At 33.5% G+C, this 21,798-nt stretch overlaps 1 protein-coding gene across 1 annotated transcript; it reads right to left on the bottom strand.

Moving 5' to 3' along the window:
* Positions 1-4,126: 4,126 nt before the first annotated feature.
* Positions 4,127-21,072, bottom strand: eIF2Bgamma (eukaryotic translation initiation factor 2B subunit gamma). Its single transcript, XM_072522813.1, has 6 exons — positions 20,774-21,072; positions 20,364-20,681; positions 18,763-18,978; positions 13,797-14,086; positions 9,844-10,073; positions 4,127-4,331 (listed from the first exon to the last, which is right to left on the bottom strand). Exons 1-6 carry the CDS (start codon positions 20,931-20,933, stop codon positions 4,175-4,177), a joined length of 1,371 nt encoding a protein of 456 aa, XP_072378914.1. The 5' UTR covers positions 20,934-21,072; the 3' UTR covers positions 4,127-4,174.
* Positions 21,073-21,798: the final 726 nt, after the last annotated feature.

The raw sequence follows: 21,798 nt of genomic DNA, 5'->3' as shown, positions 1-21,798 counted from the left end.
TTATCTTTTCGTCTTACGTCCATGATCTCTTGCGTTATCCATTCTTGTTTTCTGTTATTTTTCGTGAACCCGATGTCGTCTTCTTGTATCTTTGTTATTTTCGTTTTTTGAGCAGTCCATCTTGCTTCAACGTCTGTCTGTACCAAGTTCTCTAGCGTTTCTGTTTATTTCTCAACCTTGATACTTATTTCATTTTTCTGTTTAGGGTTCTTCAGTTGTGAGATGTCTATTTTTTTTTGACACTTTTTCCCTTTTAACTTTAAGAATACTTGCAGTTCATAGAATTTTAAAAAACCACCATCGATTTTTACTATGTTTCGTTCATGAATTGCTACCCACCGATTTGCATCGAAGACTAAAACCTTTATCGCAATAATGCAAGTTATAATGAGAGTTAGAATTTAATGAAGTGATGAAGCTCGTTTTTATAATTGGATCATAAATCGTCATAACTACCAAAATTGGCTAATGGAAAATCTGCACTGGTTAAAATAATATCGCTTTTAACCTAGATGGGGCATTACTGTTTGGTGTGGGTTATTTAATGAACGTTTAAAAGGTCCATATTGGGCCCTAATAGCTCAGAAATATCTGGATTTTCTGGATGATGAGGGTTACTGGAGAATATTTCTTTACGCAAAAGAGAAGTTATGGTAAAGAAACAAGCAACCACGACATAATAGTTTTATAACCGATTACTTAACCAGATGGATTGGAACTAACGTACTCTTCTGATGGCCTCCAAATTTTTTTATAATGAAGAACCTACAGATGTAGACGATTTAATAAAAAATTAGATAAGCGTGTATTCAGATAATGTGCCAGATATGATATATGCGGCATGTACAAGTAAACTGCTTACACAATTCGACTCTTGTATTAAAGCAGGTCATTTGGAACACCTCCTATAACATATTTTTACGTTTTGAATATTCACATGATCGGATTAAGAAATTGTTCAGTTTTCCAGTTTTACAAACTTATTAAGATTTTCGTAGAACTTGTTAGTATTTGTCAAATTACATATCCTATGCTCCTGTTTTATTGTGCGGGTAGTGTGCAGGTACTACACACGTTAACATTGGGTTTGCCAAAGGAAAAATTAAAACTTGCCTTTAAAATGTTTATAAATGTTGTAAAGCTCATTTTTATTTTAACTTTTTTATTTTTTCTTCCAATTTTTATAACTGAATATAAGCCTGATATGTTTTATATACATTAAATTCGAATGACAGTAAACTTAGACGTAGGCCAAAACTTAGATGGAAAATGTAGTTAATAGTATGCAACGAAACTTGTGGTTTCGGAAACAGTGGTGCAACAAACTGGTAACAGTTGTCAATTGATTAGCGAAAAAGACTTGGCAAGGTCGTGGCTCTACTTTAAGGCTATAGTACAAGTGATTACGATGAAAATCGGATGATACTTTTACACTTTGCTATAGTGAAGTACACGAATGGAAAATGAATAAAAATGGTCAACTAACTTTATTAGCTAATCGAAAATTGTTCGTGGTCTGTAGAGGAATGTATTGATTTCCTTTTTTTGCTTTTCATTTAATTTCCGTTGTAATGCAATTAACTCGAACAAATTTTATACCATGAAACCCTGAGAGTGCTTTTTAAACAAGTCACATGAGAATAAAAAGAAGGTATACCTACGATATACTAACTTTTCATTAGGTGGATATATAGTTGCATCTTCTCTGATTACTATATTTGGAACGCTATAAGTAGAAAATGGTTTTTATCAAAGCCAACCATGAAAATGATTTCGTTTAACGTGGAAGGACTATCTCGAGTAAAATAAATACTTATGGCAGTTTTGTGTGAGAAACATAAATGAGACATCATGTGCCTTCAAGAGATACGTAGGGGATCTGATTACCAAACACCAAAAATTACAGGTAAGTAGATAATGAGACAAATAAAACACAACCAATATGGTTCCCAGAACCCCCTATCTCACGCAGTTAAAAATACTAATATGACACACGGTTTACTATTTTTTATTGGGAATAAGCCACAATGTTACTTTAAATAAGTTACTTATTTATTAAAATAAATTAACAAAATTAGACACACGGTAGCAGGAAATCCTGGAAATTAATAAAGAATCTGGCCGAAGACAAGCCAGTGCAATCCACCCACATCAATGTAACTCCAAATCAAATGGCTACCTAATTTTTTCAGAACGGTAACCCACGTAAAGGACAAAAACAACCCAAGCAGTTTATAAAGAAAGGTCGGTACCTAGAACCTGATAAATTCCGAGAATTTACAATATGGACAAACTGGTTAGGGGAGACCGGGGTTAGTTGTTACAATTTTTACATTTTATTTTTTTGTGCATTCAATATGTAAAATAGGCTCCTTATAAAAATTAGTGTAAGAAGCACTCCCTTCGATATACTTATTTTAAATAATATATTTACAAGAAACTTGCCACTTTTAGGAAAAAAATATATATATATATTTGTTTAGTCTTGCAAATTGTATCAAATTCTCCCTCAATTAGCTAAGTTGTTACATGGCAGGGGCAAATTGTTACACTAGTAAATTTCATACTTTTCAAAGAATATTTTTATTTTCTTAATAAAAAAACTTTAAATGAACTTTATTTATTTATTTTTTATTAAAATACAAATTATTGTGTGACATTTAAAAAAAAATTAAAGCAGTTATTAGACTAATCAGACTGGCAATGTATGCATACAAAAATTGGAGAACCGTCACTGCAAAGTTCATGCACCCACCCCTTACAGTCTACACATTGCACCCATTTCTCTTTTGATTTTGAGTTAGTGTACGAATCGCAACATATGCAGAAACATACATTTGCAATCTGTCACATCAGATTAATTGTTATTACTGGTTGTATATTGCTAAAAAGAAGAATGTGAAGAATGGTGTCAAAACATTATTGGGAGTGCTATTAATGGAAGTACAACCCCATTGGTTTCGGTAGTATTACTTTGAACAGCATTTCCTCTGATTTAAAAATGGAAGTACAAATATTTCAAACAATACCAACTGTACTTTTCACATTCATTTAAAAGATTAGGATTTCCAAATATTTGAATAAAGCTTTTGAAATATTTGTTAGTAATATTTTATTCCTATATTATTTATTTGGCATTACAAGTTATGTACTCCTATCAGGTCAGCTAAATATTTAAAACTGTTGATGTTGCCAGTGTAACTTTAAAACACGCGCGTTTTTGAAAGTTGAATTTAAACACGCTACGGCGTACTTTAAATAAGCAAAATGGAGTACCAATAAATAAAAATCTTAAATATATGTTTAAAATATTGAAAATAAACCCTACCCCCACTTAGTGTAGTTCGTAGACAACTCACCACGCACCGCCACTCATCCTTAACAGGGTGAATTTATATGACATTATTAATATTTATCCGAAACTCCAAAATTATTTGTTAAATAATACTAAATTTGTTTTTATTAAATTTTATTACATAAGAGACGAGCTTGGAAATCATAAAAATCCTATAAATGGTCACAATAATAGCAAACCAAAAAGTTATTTAAGCACTACAAAAAATAAAGAAATGTAATATAATACCATTGGGTCATAACACTACTTCGTCATTAAAACATGGTCTAAACCTAAAATTGAAGGTATGTATGCTTAAATGTTGTTTTCTCTGTCTTGTTGTGTGGTGTAGAGGCGAGGACGCTAAATAAGTAATGCATGAATAAGTTGAGATGAGGACATATCGAATAAAGTTGAAAATAACCTCGAAGGACAAAATTACTAACCAAGCAGTACTGGATAGGACGAACAAATAAAAAGAGATCGTATTGACTATTCAAATCAGAAAATTACAAAACGTGTGACATGTTACAAGTGATTATGCAGGGAAAGATTGGAGGTAAGCGCAACATATAAAGGAGAAGAATGTCTTGGTTGCGAGCCTCAGGGAATGGTTCGCTTGCAGTTATATTCAACTGTGCCGAGCAGTATCCTCCAGGGTAAGAATTGTCATGATAATAGCCAACCTTCGTAGTGGAGATGGCACATGGAGAAGAAGGTTGAGATACATATTCCATTTTCGATATTTTTCGTTTTTAGTAGTTTTCAGAAATTCAATATTAAAACACAAAAGAGTTTAATAGTGTTTATAAAAGTATTTTGTACAATGTCTAAATTATATTAAAATTCCATTAACCTATCGGACTCGGTAAGGACTTCATTTGTGTGCTCCGATTCTTCAGAAACTACGTGATTGCTTCCTATGATACAACCTTTTATTTTACAACCATTTTCAATTATAGCTCCATCACAAACTATACAGTTTTCTAAAGCAACTCTGGAAATATAAAAAATATTAATTTTAATCTGCATCATTTGTAAAATATCTCGTTGTTTTGTACAATAGATGAATAAACCAAAAGATGAAGAAATACACCCGATATTTATCGGTACGATAAAACCATTGATCAATAAAAAAATGTGATAAACAAAGTGCCACCGATCGCATAGTCAACATGACATATTTTGTTAAAATATCAGCTTCCTCAGAAGAATGATAATTTTAAAGTAATGTTCATTCTCATAATGATGCTAATGTTTTAGAGAAACTTGTCAAGTTGGCTATATTCGGTGGAAGTTAAAAACAGTATCTTGCCGTGTATTATATTATTGAACACGAATTTGCATATCAAGTAACTTCAAACTGTATCAAGGCTGCAATGGAATGAGTTCTGCTGTTGACTTGATAACAGACACTCGCGGGCGACTATCACATAATTATTCAACCGGCCGTAACACTGCGATCAGGAAGACAACGGGAAATCACCTGATTATTTTCTCTAGAGTACACTCCAAATGAATGAATAGCGTAACACAAAAATGAGAGATACTATGCGATTCGAGTAGCAACCGGCGCTGTCCTGATTTCGAATCAAATAGTGTGAAATGGGTCACCGGGAACGAGCGTGCGAGCAACCAGGCAACTCGTGATAAAGGAACGACTGGAAGAAAAAGCCAAACACAGAAGCTTCAAAGTAGAAAGTCGATGAATATAGGGGCATGGAACGTCAGTGGTCTTCTTCAAACTGGAAAACTTCACACAGTTGAGATCAAGGCCATTTTAAAACAAAAAAACACACTATCTACATATTCAGGATCTGAAAATACAGGATACAATGGAGTAGCCATACTTAGAAACAATAGAATATCAAAATATATCAGGCGATATGAAACAATAAACGATAAAATCATAAAAATAACATTAGAATCAAAACCAGAAAATTTCCATGTCATTCAGGTATACATGCCCACAACAGATGCCCCAGGTGAAGACAATGACGTCATTTTCAACAACATAGAAAACATCTTGAAGAATATACCACAAAAAGAGCCAGTATATATTATTATAGACTTTAACGCCATGGTGGGAAAACTGAAAATGAACCACATTTGAGAGATATTGTCTGGTCATTTGGCTTGGGCATTAGAAACAACAAAAAAGGAGAACGTCTCCTACAGTTTGTCAGTGAAAACACCACCTAAGAAGGCTCTCAACATGGACTAGTCTCGACTACATACTCGTGCGGAAAAGATGGAAAACCTCAGTTTTAAATGTAAAAGCTATGCCTGGAGCGTACTGCGGATCAGATCATAAACTGCTAAAAATGAACTGCAGGCTAAATAATACAGAAGAATTCCTGATGAAACTGATAAAAAAAGAAAAACCAGAAATATTAGAAGATATAAATAAAACGTAGAATGGAATAAAAAGCTTGATATATTCAGCGGTAAAAGAGTGCACACCGAGTAAAACACAGAAGAACAAACATTGGATGTTTGAAACATTCATACTAAAATCCATTCGCTTAGCTCGGGCATATTTTGACAGATTCATTGTCGGAAACCTACAACACAACAATTCCTACTTCTCAGTATTAATAGCTCAAGTATCCTACTATTGCAGACTTCTTTCTTTAAAAAAAGAAGAATTATTCTAAATAGTGGAAGTGTATACTAAATCCATCAAATTTTGGGTAGTATATATTTAAAAAATATATTTTAGTTGTTATAATTTAACATAACTAGTTATTATACGGTGCAGATAAATAAATATTGATTTTCGGTAATTCGCAAAGTTCTATTTTATTTACTATTTAGTTTGTTTACTATTAATATTGGCTATGAGTACGTGTGCTAGGTTGTATAGTAATTTCCAGCCACTTTTAGTCTGTCAAAAAGTAACTAACTTCGCAAAAAAATAATTACTAAATTAACTAGACAGTTCGGACTGGGAGTAGCGAACCGAGTATAGCAGCGAATGAAGTCGAAATGATTACCATTACCGAACGGCTAAGCCGGATAAGCGAAGAATTTGGACTTCAGATCAACACCGGAAAAACAAAAATAATGATCGTAGACGGAGCAAATAATAATCTAACGCACATAGGTACACCAAGTGGAGAATTTCGAATTGTTAGACAGATTTGTATACTTGAGCTCCCTAATAATCAACAATTGCGATAGCTCCTCAGAAATCAAGCGTAGACTAGCAATGGCCCGAACCGCAACAGCTAAACTGATTAAAATATGGAAAGACCGAACAAGGAATACTAAGCTCAGGTTGGTCAATGGCCTTATTTTTCCCATTGGTATATTCACTGGAGTCCCGAAAGATAAAAGAGCCGCTAGGGGAGTATCAATACTAATAAAGAAAAAACTTAAGAATAATATCACAGACTGGGAAACAATTGATGAGAATATCCTAAGAGTAAATATAGACATATATGGGCACAAGATTACCATGATAGCCGCTTATGCCCCCTCTGATGATGCAACAATCAACGTGAAAGAAGATTTCTTTCAAAAAATCGAGGATATACTTAACAACATAGGAAAAAACAGAGAAATAATTATGCTTGGGGACTTCAATAGTAGAACGGGATATCAGAAAAACAGTAGAGTAGTAGGACCTTTTGGAGAAATGGCAACTAATGATAATGGCGGTAGACTTATACACTTATGTGAGAGCTATGAGTTAAAAATTAGCAATGGATTCTACAAACATAAGGACATACATAGATATACCTGGATTCAACAAACACGCAATCTAAAATCAGTCATCGTATTATTAGTAAACAAAAATCTGTATTGCAGTGGAATGATGTAAGAGTTCTCCGAGGAATAACATGTGGATCCGATCACTACTTAGTAAGAGCGAAAATTTTGTTCCCACTTAAGATAATACACGGAGACCAAAACCTAGAAGACAAGCAAGACTTGCAGACAGTAGATACTCCGAAGTACAACTTCAATAGTTTTATAAATGATAGTACTAAACAGCTATACCAACGACGACTGGATGAAAAACTACGAGAAATAGAGAGACAAACATTTTCAGATATTTACGAGAATATTATTGCTAGTTTACACCAGGCCTCTAAGGAGACACTCGGGACACAGCAAAACAAAATTAGTAACAAAATATGGTGGAACGAAGAAATCGAATATATGGTAAAACAGAAAAAAGAACAGCATCTAAAATGGCTAAATACAAAAAATACTGAAGACCATCAAGCTTACAAAGAAGTCGATAGACAACTACGAAAAATGATAAAACAAGAAAAGAATAAAACATGGGATCAGAAATGTCAAGAAATCAATACATACATCGGAGGGAAGCAATGTACAGAGGTATGGAATTTTATACAATCAGTAAAAAATACAGGAAAAGACAAAGCACACATACACACCATAAAACCAAGACAATGGAAAGATCACTATGAAAGCTTGCTGACAGAGACAAGACAAGAATACCTAGCGAACTCCCTAACACAGTCAGTACATATACAAGGAGAGGAAGCGAGGGTAGACATCGAAACAGTAAGGAAGGCTGTAATGACCCTAAAGAATGGTAAATCCGCTGGACCTGAGGGAATCTATGCTGAAATGCTTAAGAATGGAACTCATAAACTATTTGAAATATTAACTTATGTGATTAATCAGTGTCTAAATGGACACCCAGTACCAGAACAATGGAGAACGGCATACATGCCCTCAATACACAAAAAGGGGGACAAAAGGAATTGTAATAATTATAGAGGCATATCGGTAACCAGCACCCTGAGCAGACTGTATGGACGAATTTTGATAAATATGATCGAGGAAGAATATAAGCACAATGAAGAGGAAGAACAAAGCGGGTTCCGTGCAGGAAGATCGTGCACCGATAACGTATTTTGTCTTAAACAAATAATAGAAAAAAGATCGGCTAAGAATCTAGAAACTCATATTACTTTTGCAAACCTGCAAAAAGCATATGACAACATCCCCTTAACAAAACTGTGGACAACGTTGAAAAGATCTAACATCAACCACACATTGATAAATGCTGTACAAGAACTATATAGAGACTCAAAGGCACAAATAAAAACAGGAAAATATCTAACGGAAGAATTCCTGGTTACAAAAGGCTTGCGACAGGGATGCTGTATTTCACCAACCTTATTCAAGATATATGTTGCAGCGGCATTGGAAAGATGGAAAAGAAAGGTACATAGGATGGGTATAGAGCTTAGCAATGAATGTATATATACACTCCAGTTTGCTGATGACCAGGTAGTGCTAGCGACCGACAGGGAAGACATGCAGTACATGCTAAGAAAACTGATAGAAGAATATCACGACTGGGGAATAAATGTCAATACAACAAAAACCAAATATCTTTGTATTGGAAACGAGTCAGATAACATAGACCTCGAAAACGGACAACATATTTCCTGCTGTCAGAGCTATGACTACTTGGGTGTTGCCTTTGACAATACAGGAACTGATACACGGGAAATAGAAAAACGAATCACTCAAGCAAAGAAAGTCTTAGGATGTCTCAATGGTATACTGTGGAGTAAAGAGATAACGAAAGGAAGGAAATTTAATATATATGAGACCATGATTAAAACTACTCTTCTTTATGGCGCTGAAACATGGAGAATTAGTGAAAAGAACAAAAAGCGAATAGAAGCAGTAGAGATGGATGCAATGAGAAGATCTTTAGGTACTTCCAGACGAGACCGAATCAGAAATGATGTAATAAAACAACGTATGGGAATAGAAGGAAATATAACTCAAGATATAGAGAAGAAACAATTAAGGTGGTATGGGCATGTTCAACGGATGCCAGCATCAAGACTCCCCAAAAAAGTAATAGAATGGCAACCGATAGGTCGACGGAAAAGAGGAAGACCCAGATTAGAATGGCAACACGGCGTAAACAAGTCCATGAGCGAAAGAAATTTAACAACAAACGACTGCGAAGATAGGAAGAGATGGTGTTTAGGTATCGGACAACGTCGAAAGACGTTCTAAACCGATGTGTATATATACATACGCAGCTGAAACATGGACTCAATAAAATCGATAGGAATAAGATCGAAGCTTTCGAAATGTGGGCCTACAGAAGAATTCTACGCGTGTCCTGGACAGAACGTAGAATCAACCTGTCAATTCTGGAAGAGCTTCACGTAAAAGATAGGCTATTAAAAAAGTAAACCAAGCATACCTAATTTACTTCGGCCACATAACTAAAAGAACGGGGACCATGGAACTATTGGTAGTAGAAGGAAAGGTCGAAGGCCGAAGACCAAGAGGAAGATCTCGATGGACAAACCAAATGAAGACACTGGTGGGACATAAAGCCGTCCATATGGCACAGAATCGTAGCCAATGGAGACAACAACCTAATAATATTTAGAGTATCACCACACCCTGACAAGGGTTCAAGGAATGAGGAGGAATTCCAACTCCATAAGTAGAAAAATCTATAAATAATATAAATAATATATAGTTATACATACTTTTCATGAATAGTAACGTTATTCATTACGATGCTATTAAATACTCTGCTAAAGCTTTTAACTTCAGTATTTGCTCCTATAATAGAGTTTTTAAAGGACGTCTTCTCATTAAGTTTGGCATTTTCCCATATAATACACTTGTCGTCTACTTGATTGGAAGTAATAACTGCTTTCGAAGACTTAAGGGTTAGTTCTTTTGAATTTGTCAATCTACTCCATCGATCAAGTATCTGAAATTAAAAAAAATCATATATAATTTATTCATTTATGATTATACATGAAAAAATACAAAAATACATGGCTCAGAGGACTTAGAAATGGGTGACTTAAAATCATTTGTATGTAGATTCAGAATTGAGTTTACAAATAAAAATACAGTGAGAGGAAAATTATGGAATAAAAATTATTTTTTCGAGAATAGGCGACTTTGGAGAACAATCTCGAAATATTTTATTCAATTTTTTATTCAGTGATAAATACATTCACATAATTATTTATACAGGGGGACCAAAAAAATATTAAATTTTTAGGCACGTTACCACGTAAGTTATGACATGGATTCATTTAAGTACAGTTATGAAAAATTTACTGCTTTCTTTGGAAATTTTAACTAGATATCATTAAAATAGAAAGTTTACAGTTTATGTACAACATCAAAATTATTCAATCAAACAGCTAGTTATACTTTTTAGGATCTTATTTATACACAATTCCAATTTTAACTTGGCAAAAAATTGGAAATTTTTGGCCAGTTTAACCATAAACAACACACATTTATGGAGCACATAAATTTCAAATATTTGTTTCATATTAGTTTTTTTACCGCATCAACCCCTAGGGTTATTAGCGGGGTGGTATATATTTATTTTAGAAAAGTTACACTTAGTATATTATTAAAATTTACATAACAGTTTTGGAAAATACAAACATTTTATGTCATGTTATAGTTTGTTATACAGTTGACAATTTTTGATAAAATTTATTGTATTGATAAAATTTATTGTATTACTGGTATCTTCTTTTAGAGTTTCTTTCAAATTGTGTTTTATTTTTGCTGTTGATCTTGCTGTTGAGTGCACTGGACAGTCTATCATTATATGTTGCACTGAAAATGGTATTTGACAGGTGTGGCAAATCGGCTGAGGGTCCTTGGATATGATGTATCCATGTGTAAATTTTGTATGATCTAGCCGCAGTATTAGTATTATATATCATATTATAAGTTTATAGTTTATATTGTTTTATATTTGACATTTACTATTGTTTGTTTTATATTTGTATTTATATATGACACATCGAGGCACGCCACCCCCAAAAAATTCAAGATGCTACCTTCAGCAGGGAAGTCATGTTAACTGTATTTTGTTTTTCATTTATATTTTGGTATAAATGTGTTTAGTATGCAAGATTTAGCGTTTGATGTAACACTTTCATTATAACATGTAACATTTATATCCAGTATAGAAGAAAATCTACTAGATATGAATAGGAATGATCTGCTAATTATCGTAGGTCTTTTAACAGGACATTGTTGCCTCAGGGGGACATGAATAAAATGGGACTGACAAAAAATGCGGATTGCAGATTCTGTCAGGCTGAACACCTTATGTGCAACTACCAAAGATTGTACAAAAGATCTACTTCACTAAGGCCATAATACACTTTGTTAAAAAGGCCAACTTAAAGAAAGGGATGAGTGACAATGAACCTCTTAGGTAGAGTAGAAGGGTAGTTAAATGCCCACTCATATTGAACCTAACCTAACCTCGTATACATAAAAGAAAAACTTAGATGTAAGTTGCGCAACCGTATTATCTTACATCAGGATAATTCACTCAGTCACAGGTCTCATAAAATACTCCCCTTGCTCTAATAACCTCTCGCAAACGACGGAGCATACTCTTAATTTTTCTCCAGATGACATATTGTGGTATGTTATTTCACTCTCTCCATAACAGATCCTTAAGCTCCTGTGCACTGTTGCACAGGAGCTTAAGGAGAAACCGTAGAAACACCGTAGTACACCAACAGTTCTTGCGATTTGCCGTTGAGTGTGACAGCAATTTTGGCAAAAAAATAAACAATAATAAACACTAATAATGGCACTAATAAACACTAATGGTGGCAATAATAAACGTTTGTTCGTTACGTTTGAACAGAAAGTCGAAGCACAAATGAGGAATGAATTGTTTGTTACAAAGGAAAATAAGCCGACAACAAGTCTCAGAAACATGCATAAGTTTGTATTTGTGTTATTATTATTTACGATAAAGCTCGTTGAAAATGAAATATCGGTGATTTTCAAGGTACCCAGATTTTATTACCGCAAGTATATAAGTAAGATAAATAATTTTACGTTTTCATTTTTACAGGAGTATAGATAATGTATATATATATATATATATATATATATATATATATATATATATATATTTAGGGATTCTACAGTATTCACTGCCTTCCCTCGCTCAACCGTTTCCATCTCTCTCTGTTGTTCCATTCTCCATCGTTTAGTCCTCTCTTACTCATGGCGTCGTCTACTTCGTTCCTCCAGGATTTTCGGGGTCGTCCTCTTTTCCTCCTTCCTATGGGTCTCCATTCGGTTATTCTCTTTATCCATCTGCTGTCGCTAGTTCTTCTTACATGTCCATACCACTTTAGTCTTTTTTGTTGTATATATGTTAGTATGTCTGTTTCTATTGATGTTCTTTGCTTTATTTCGTCATTACTTCTCCTATCCATTCTTGTTACTCTGCAGCATCTTCGCAGGCATTCCTACTCTGTTGCTACTATCTTATTGCTGTTTTTTTTTGTTTATGATCCAATTTTCAGCCCCATATGTCATAATACTTCGCACTAATGTTTTATAAATCTGCGTTTTTGTCTTCATATTTAGGTGTCTATCCCACCATACTGAGTTAAGTTGTCGGATTGCTGTTCTTGCTTGTTTGTCCTAATCTTTGTGTAATTTCTTCCTCTGTTGTTGCCTTTTTCGTGATTATAAACCCCAGGTATTTGAATTTATCCTTTCCTTTGATTGTTACGTTGTCATCAATCTGTAGATCTTCTATGTCTTCTTTACTTGTAGATAGGTACTCTGTTTTCGCGAGGTTAATATCTAGGCAGTATAGATAATGTAACTGGATTCAAATTTTCTTGATGTTTGGTGCTTGTAAGTAAGTAAGTTCGTGTAACCTTCTGACTAAAGTCTAGTGTTAAAGTTTTCAGGTCGCGCAACCGCCGCTAACATGACTTAACGACTACTTTCGTAGCCGGGACCGACGGCTTTACGTGCCCTCCGAAGCACGGTGGCAGCTCAGTTAAATTAGAAATTAAAAATCTTGTCGGTGCCAGGATTCGAACACGGGCCCTCCAGATTGTTAAGCCAGTAACACAGCCACTGAGCCACGGCTGTCACTTTTGGTGCTTGTAATTCCAGATATCCATTTTTATGATAAATTATTTATTTTATTATTTTAAAACGAGAAATATAAAAATGTAAACAGATAATTCAATGTTGTTATTAATCTGATGACATTTATGATTTTTAAATTTTGGCAATCGTTACGAATCCAATCTTTTAGTGACAGATATTATTTTAATTTTTTACTCCTCATTTATATCTGTATTTTGTTACTTAGTTATTTTTCATGCAGTTTTTAATATAAACCTTCTTAGAATAAATATATGATGACTCGAAACGAATTGATAGAGAGTAGTGAATCGATGTAAACAACGGTTATTTTGTGACGCTACTCGTGAAAACGCCATCTTGTGACACTAGTTCTGTTACCCGTGACGACGCCATCTTGTGGCGCTACTGTACAGAAAAAATTAATACACCGCCAGTATAGAAGCTTCGCTTCAATAAGCAGATATTAAATTATTTGTGGATGAAACATGTAGTATATTAATAAAAATTGAAGTACAAACAAATTAACAGTATGTCTTACCTTCGCATTCATTGACCAGTAATCTGCTAAGGTATTAACTCTAACTCCAAAAATATCTTTTGGTGCTATATAAGCATAACATCTTATAGGATCTCCATGGTAAACGTCTTTCAAATCACCTGTGTGATCATTAAAAGATGACAGTTTTCTAATTGCTAATTCCAGTTCGTCTTCTTTAGCATATGCAAATATATCTCCTGAATCCTTTGTATTTAGTATGGATTCTTTAGTGTCTATCGGTTTAGGTGGCTTTCCTAGCTGCTTTTTAATAATGTGTGGTAATACCTCACCTAAACAAGTTTAAATAAAGATAATAAACAAAATACAAAACAAAGTTAATCATTATCAATATATTATTAGTAATTTAGTCATATTAAGTGAACTGTTAGTTTTTCTACTACCATATTTTAATATGTCAAATATTTGCAGTTTTCTAATGGATCTTATTACAGTACCTCAGAATCGCTATATAAATATAAATATAAAAAAAAAATAGATCATACTGAAGTTACCTATATCAAAATGCCATCCCCATTAATGAAATCAAAACTGTTAGTGTAAAAAAACTTCACATTTAAGTGTAAAAAAACTTCACATTTAATTAAATCATTAAGAAATGGGTAATGTTAGTGATATGTAAAATTAAACATCACAAGATATCATTGAACGTGGCAATATATAGTCGATTCACTGAGCTTGGGGGAAATTTTTGACAGTAACATTGTCGGAAACAGCTTCTTCTACGCGTGCCATATCAGAATTATCCGATGTTGGCGATCACCATTGCGAAGGCTTCTCGATCTTCTGCAATATGGAATAATTGTCCTGCATTTGATATCTGAGTCGTCACAAATGTTTTTTAGCCTTTTGTAGCACTATCTAACCCTATTTTGCCTTTAAGGATCAGTTGTAATATTTTATATCAACTTCCCCTTACTATATGCCCCAGATAAGCTATTTTGCGATGTTTAACAGTCTGTAGCAGTTCTCTGTCTTTGTTGAAGGTCCTTAATACTTCTTCATTAGTTTTCCTTACTGTCCAAGGTATCTTCAGCATTCGTCTATGAACCCACATTTCCAATGCCTCAATTTTGTTCATGATCGATACTTTTAGCGTCCACACTTCTGCACCATACAAAAGTACGGACCAAACATAGCACTTAACCATTCTTTGTCTCAGTTCAAAACTGAGACGATTATTCCAAACAAATGACTTCATTTTCATGAAAGTAGTTTTAGTCATCGCTATTCTACGTTTTCTTTCTATGTCTGGATCTAGTTGGTCCGTTATCACAGTTCCCAAATATGTCATTTTGTGAACTTTCTCAACTTGGACTCCGTTTAATTGAAGCTTTGCATCGGGATGTGGGTCACGGCTAAACAGTAAGCATTTGGTTTTGTTTGAGTTTATTTTAATGCCCATTTCCTCTCCTACCTCGTGAATATGATCAAGCAGAATTTGAAGACCTTCAATATTATCTGACAGAATTACTGTATTGTCGCCATATCTAATCACTTTAAGTAGTTCCCCATATTTTTTTCCATATGGTTGTAAACTCAAGTGCCTTTTTAAATAACTGGTCCAAGTAAACATTGAACAATGTTGGCGACAAAATGCAACCTTGTCTGACTCCTCGTTGTATGGAGATTTCATCGGTGTAGTTATCTCCAATTTTTACGATAGCAGTTTGATTCCAGTACAAATTTTTAATGACACGAATATCCTTGTCATCTATTCCGATATTTTTCAGTATTTGCATTAATTTTATCGGAAACATACAATATAAAAATTCCTATCATTATTAACAGCGGAAATAAACCTACTGTTGCATATTTTTTAAAAAAAGAAGAATAATCATGAATAATAAAGGTATATATTAAACCCATATACGAGCCCTAACAACTATATAATTGAACAAATTAAAATATATAACAAATTCAGGCGTTTGACTATTAATTTATTATTGTTTTTAATAGTTATGATAATAATTCTAAATAAGCAATATTTTAAATGATACAAAACAAAATTTTGTTACCCCCATAACCTATTAATGTCATAAGGATCATCAAAATATGTAAAAATGAGTGACAACTAAATATTGAAACAGTATGAAGTAACTGCTAAAAAACACAGAAGATAAGACAATTAGGCTGCGAAAAAAATGCAGCCGGACACTCTAACAAACGTCAATACACAGGGTTGGCCACTCAAAAGAGTCCACCTGATATTTGGCAACATTCATAGGATTTTGTGAAAATGCTAAAATAGGTCAATTTTTATTCTAAAGGGGTCATCTTTTAACGATATAGATATCTGTCAATTGTCAACCCCCTCCCTTCCCGTACCACAACCCTTAAATTTTAAATAGAAAATATACCATGTGTGGCACTTTGTTAGATAGATATTTCACTGGAGACATCCATATTTTTTTTCCATATTAACTATTCTTTTTTAAAATATCAGTTTATTGAAAGTGTTACACCTCTTAAAAATTAAATGTAACGCCTATGTTTTGCTGGTGTTAATTTCTGGTCATGTCAAAAACTACATTAAAATAAAATTTGCAACATTAATTATGTTTGAAATGAAACTTTGTTAAATGAAACGTAAATAAAATGAACTAAATTTTAAATTAATAAATTCATAATTCCAAACAGTTTATCTACTATAACTATTTACTTAAATGTTCAATATAATATCCACCAATGTCCATACAATTATAAAGTCGCTGTTCGAAATTACTAAGAACATTTTGGAGCATTTTAGGGGTTACTACACTACATTCATGCACTATTGCTATGCTGGATGCACTATATACAAGCTGCAATGGTATTATAAATCTTGCTTTTTAAATAACCCCATATGGAGAAGACCAGGGGGACAATCGGTTGCTTATTTAATGAAGTGCAAGATCACTGATTTAACTAACCTGGACTTCTTCATATGGAGTTATTTAAAAAGCACGATTTATAATACAATTCCAGCTTCATTGGAAAAACTATGATAACAAATAGTGTATGAATGTAGTGTAGTAATCCCTAAAATGCTGCAAAATGTTTTTCGTAATTTCAAACAGCTTAAATCAAAAATATACTACAGTTTGTTATGTTTTGAGGTTAACTTGACATAATACCATTGGAAAACAGATTGGTCTTTTTGTAAAAAATATCAATAAAGAAACAGGATATTGTACTTGTAATACAAATAAAGTTCTCATGTAATGTGCTCATCTTGTAAAAACTTGCTGACATTACTTAAATATAGCATTTTGCAAGAAACCGAATAGATAAAGACAGATACAATGTATAATAAATTTAATAATAGTACACTCGCGATCATAAAATCCGGGTCACCTTGAAAATCACCGTTATTTCATTTTTAACGAGCTTTATCGTAAATAATAATAACACAAATACAAACTAATGCATGTTTCTGAGAATTGTGGTCGACTTAGCGGTTTCCTTTGTAACAAAGAATTCCAATAATGCCGATTTCGCGGAAAACTATACATTTCCCAAAATGAACGGTACCTGTACCTGCCGCTTGTTTTAAATGTCTCATTTGTGCTTCGACTTTCTGTTCAAACGCAACAAACAAACGTCTATTATTGCTACCATTAGTGTTTATTAGTGCCATTATTAATGTGTATTATTGTTTATTTTTTGCTAAAAATGCCTTTGACTGTTGTTGAAACGGCACGCATTGTTGCGCTTGTGGAAGACGGTCACACGTAACGGCAAGTCGCAAGAACTGTTGGCGTAAGCCTTTCTACGGTTCAACGAGTGCTTGAACGCTCTCAGGAGACGGGTTTGCTAACCAGACGACCTGGATCTGGACGAAGAAGAACGACCACGGCACGAGATGACGGTTTCCTTGTGTTTCAGGCTTTACGAAACCGGACCTCAACTGCGGTTATGCATCGAAATCGTCTACAAGAAGTACGAAATTGCAATGTTAGCGTTGCAACAGTCAGGAGAAGACTTCGTTCTTCTGGACTATCTTCTCGGGTAATGGCTACAGGACCGCCACTTCGCCGGGCGCATCGAGTTGCACGACTAGCTTTTGCTTGACAATACGCGCATTGGGGAATTAATGATTGGAGCAAAGTATTATTCTCAGATGAATCCCGTTTCTGCCTAACTGGAACCGATGGACGTGTAAGAGTTTGGAGGAGAACCGGTGAACGATTTTCACAAGCTTGCATTGCTCCAAGAATGCCATTGGGTGGGGGCTCAGTCATGGCTTGGGGAGGTGTATCTTCAGACTTCCGCACAGAATTACCCTTCATCGAAAATGGGTCCTTAACTGCACGAAGACACATTACGGAGATTCTGGAAGAACATGTTATGCCCACCATGGCAGAACTTGGAGAAGACGCCGTTTTTATGCAGGACAACGCGCGACCGTACGTTGCCAGGATCAGTATGCAATATTTGGACGAGGTTGGAATTACGAGTTTACCCTGGCCAGCTAGGTCTCCAGACCTGAATCCCATCGAACATTTCTGGGACGATTGGAAAAAACGTATTCAAACCCATACACCTTCTCCTAACAACGCACAGGAGCTTAAGGATCTGTTAGTGAGAGAGTGGAATAACATACCACAACATGTAATCCGGAGAAAAATTGAGAGTATGTCCCGTCGTCTGCAAGAGGTTATTAGAGCAAGGGGAGGCAATACACGATATTAGTCATTGAAATTTCACTGATGTTTTACCACGTTCTGTATTTTTCATTTTTTTTTCTTATGTCTGTTTTATCAACAATTTGGTCTGTTTTCTGCTTTTTCAATAAAAACAATAAAAAACCGTTTTTTTTTCTTTCAAAACAAACATTGATGACAAATAAAAAATACATTAGCCTAAAAAAAGGATTGTTACTGCACCAGATGCAAAAATATTCAAGAAACTTGAAATTTTCAAGGTGACCCGGATTTTATGATCGCGAGTGTATATTAACACTTACCTTTCAATGAAGTAAAGCTATCTTCACTTTTAAGATACTTTATAACCCAATTTTTGAGTACATATATGTGTGAATCAGTTAGGTTGCTGTACATTTTAATACTTGTGTGTTTATTTAAAAGAGATACAGGTAATGAGATCTCATTCTCAAAGTCACTAGCAGATGCCAAAAACACAATCCTGTTTGTCTGTGTATCCACACCAATTAAGTCTCTTTCTAAAAATTTTGTGGAAAGGTAAATAAAAAATATATAACTTAAACTATACTTAACTAAAGTAAATCAACTTTTTATATATGTGTTATCTTAAAATTATATCAGTTTTTGTACAGAAAAGTAAAAACTGATTCTTCCTTAAAAGTACTCTAAACAAAAATCAATATTTCTCGCTACAGAACCTACTCTATACAAAAGATAACAACTATCATCAAACTTTATTGTCGAAATTTCAGCCTAGGAACAACATCCACTATTTTTTCAAATTTGCCATACTGGTCTTTCTACCCTCAAAAAGACAAAGAACTTTATCCCTTTTAGGGGGAAAAATAGAAGTTACCAATTTTCTTCACTGTTTCTGGAGTTGTCACCTCATTTGGTCTATCACTGTGATGCTCGTCTTGGCAGGCTGTATGGCCTAATTTAAACTCTACTCCCAATATTTTACTATTGTGATTGAAGGAGCTGACTCACCCAGAATAGAATTCAGTTCGGTTTTTATATTGGTTCAGCTGAGGCCTTTCAAATAAAAGTAATATATTTTCTCCATTTTCACAAATTCACTGAAAACAATCACTATTGATGGCTGATAAACAAATACTAAATAATGTGGTGTCTTCAAATTTGAAACATATGCTTTATAGATTGTGTACTTCTTAATACAGTGATATTTTTTAAACAACCCCTTCTATCTCTAGATCAGGCAGGGTACTTCTGTGTCTAGGACCACCCAGATAAGAAGGAATTTAATAATATGTTATTCTTGAAGTATAACAATAGTTTTAAACATTTAAATGAAGACAACTTGTATTACACTAAACAAAAAAATTCTTACATTATCCACAACTATCCAGAATTTTAAATCATATGTGAGCATTAAACAGTGACTACATAGGTCGCAATTTCCAATTTCTTTGACAAAAATGTTTAAAATAATTGGTGATGTGTGTCTGCCCTGAAGAATACCAGAACATTCTTTTATCCTATCAGAAAAATTACTAACTGTATTAACATTTTGACTATCATGTGATAGAGAATCCTCTTAAAAGAATAAAAAACTCTACATAGTCAAAGCAAAGTCTGGTTATCTGTAGCATCAAATGGATTACTATAATCAGTATAAAGAGCATCCACGTTGAGTTCTTGATTCTAAACAAACCAAATTAGCATTATATTTATATATAAGTTTATTATATGTAGGATCCATCTGCTTTCTCAAAGAAACTGTCTAAAAATAACAACACAATCTCAATACTCTAGAGATGCAAATTTGAGATTTTTGGTATACATACATACAAGATGTTTTGTAGAGTTCTTGATTCTAAACAAGTAGACATTGTTCTCTCTTACTACACAATTCAATTAGTTAAAAAAATAAATTATTTACCTGGTTTATGTTTAGACTTTGGCCCTGGCACAATAATGGTTTCATTGCCTTGGGGTTGGATTAACAAAGATGCAACAGATGCATTATTTGCTCTAAACTGATCTAGGAGTCCCTTCAAATTCACGTCACTAATAAAATCACAAGATACTACTAACACATCTGATTTTAGTTTGTCATGGATGAGTCTTAAACTGTCAGCAGTACCTAGATCTTCATTGTCACTTATGGTGAAATAGTCTATTTTTATTTCCAAATCACTCTTTTCCAATGTACTTTGAATTTCAGTCTTTTGATGTTCCAGAACAACCAAAATAACATCTAAAAAATACATTGACAAAAATAAGCAGCTAATATGATGAAATAAACTATTTTATTGTTCAAACTAATATATTTTGTTACAATATACATACCGTGAAAACCTGATGATTGTAGCTTGTGTAAAGGATACCAAACAAGAGGTTTTGGTCCTATGGGCAAAAGGCATTTAGGCTTTCCTGTGGTAATTTCTGATATTCTTGAGCCTTTACCAGCAGCTAGTACGACTACCTGAAACTCCTGCAGAAAACTCATACTTTTATTTTCATAAAAAAATTAATAAACAATAAATATAAATATTCTGTTAAATAAAATAACATATGTGAATAATTTTCCAAAATTGAAAATTCGAAAATTTTAAGGTTATGTTAATAAAAATAATGTATTTGACAAGATTGACAATTGACATTAGATGTTGAACATAGATAGAGATGGGCATTATTCGAATCAAGAGTATTGGTATTATACTTTGAATAATAATATCTGTGAAAATTTTATTACTTTTATTTCAGACTTCGCTTTAATCTTTTACATTTTGAATCATATTTAAAACAAAGAATTTTCTCAGTATTTGTTGAAGAAAGACATGGTGCACTCCGGGTAATAATATAGATTACTTAACTATTCTACGTGAACAATAACTTTATTTTTTACGTATTCAACAACTTCTTGTCCTTAAGTCAGGTTGTGGGTAAATACGTATTGCTGCTTCATTGCTTTGTATTTTTTATTTTCACATACATTCTTTTGTCATATAGGTACATGCTTTTATGTTTAGTATCATCCATGTTCGGAGTATTTAAGTTGTACTTTCGTTTACTCATAAATCGAGTTAAGACTTTTGTTGGTATTGTCATTTACACCTTCTTTTAATTTGTACACAAAATATTATTATTATATATATTATAAAAGTATTACCATTAGTACAATTATATATTATTATTACAATTCTATATATTATACACCTAGTATTTACATTTCAGAATGCACTTAATTATAGAAACTCCAATGATTGTTTAACGGATACAGGTGACGTGTCGAAGACTATGTTAATATTACAGTTGAGTCCATGGTTCTTTACCCGTGCCTCATTAATACCCGGCGAGATAAAACACATACT

This window comes from Diabrotica undecimpunctata, chromosome 2 (genome assembly GCF_040954645.1).
Source record: "Diabrotica undecimpunctata isolate CICGRU chromosome 2, icDiaUnde3, whole genome shotgun sequence".
Classification (NCBI taxonomy): Eukaryota; Metazoa; Arthropoda; class Insecta; order Coleoptera; family Chrysomelidae; genus Diabrotica; species Diabrotica undecimpunctata.
The sequence above is the reverse complement of the archived record's forward strand: the minus strand, read 5'-3'. Positions and strand labels throughout refer to the sequence as shown.

Bases quoted from the DNA above. Each gene is read 5' to 3' on its own strand.
- eIF2Bgamma (XM_072522813.1), bottom strand. From the start codon at position 20,933: ATGAGTTTTCTGCAGGAGTTTCAGGTAGTCGTACTAGCTGCTGGTAAA. The intron at 18,979-20,363 runs GTAAATAATTTA...CAAAATTTTTAG, and splicing joins AAAGTCTAAACATAAACCAG to AAAGAGACTTAATTGGTGTG. The intron at 10,074-13,796 runs GTAAGACATACT...TTTTAATTTCAG, and splicing joins ACTGGTCAATGAATGCGAAG to ATACTTGATCGATGGAGTAG.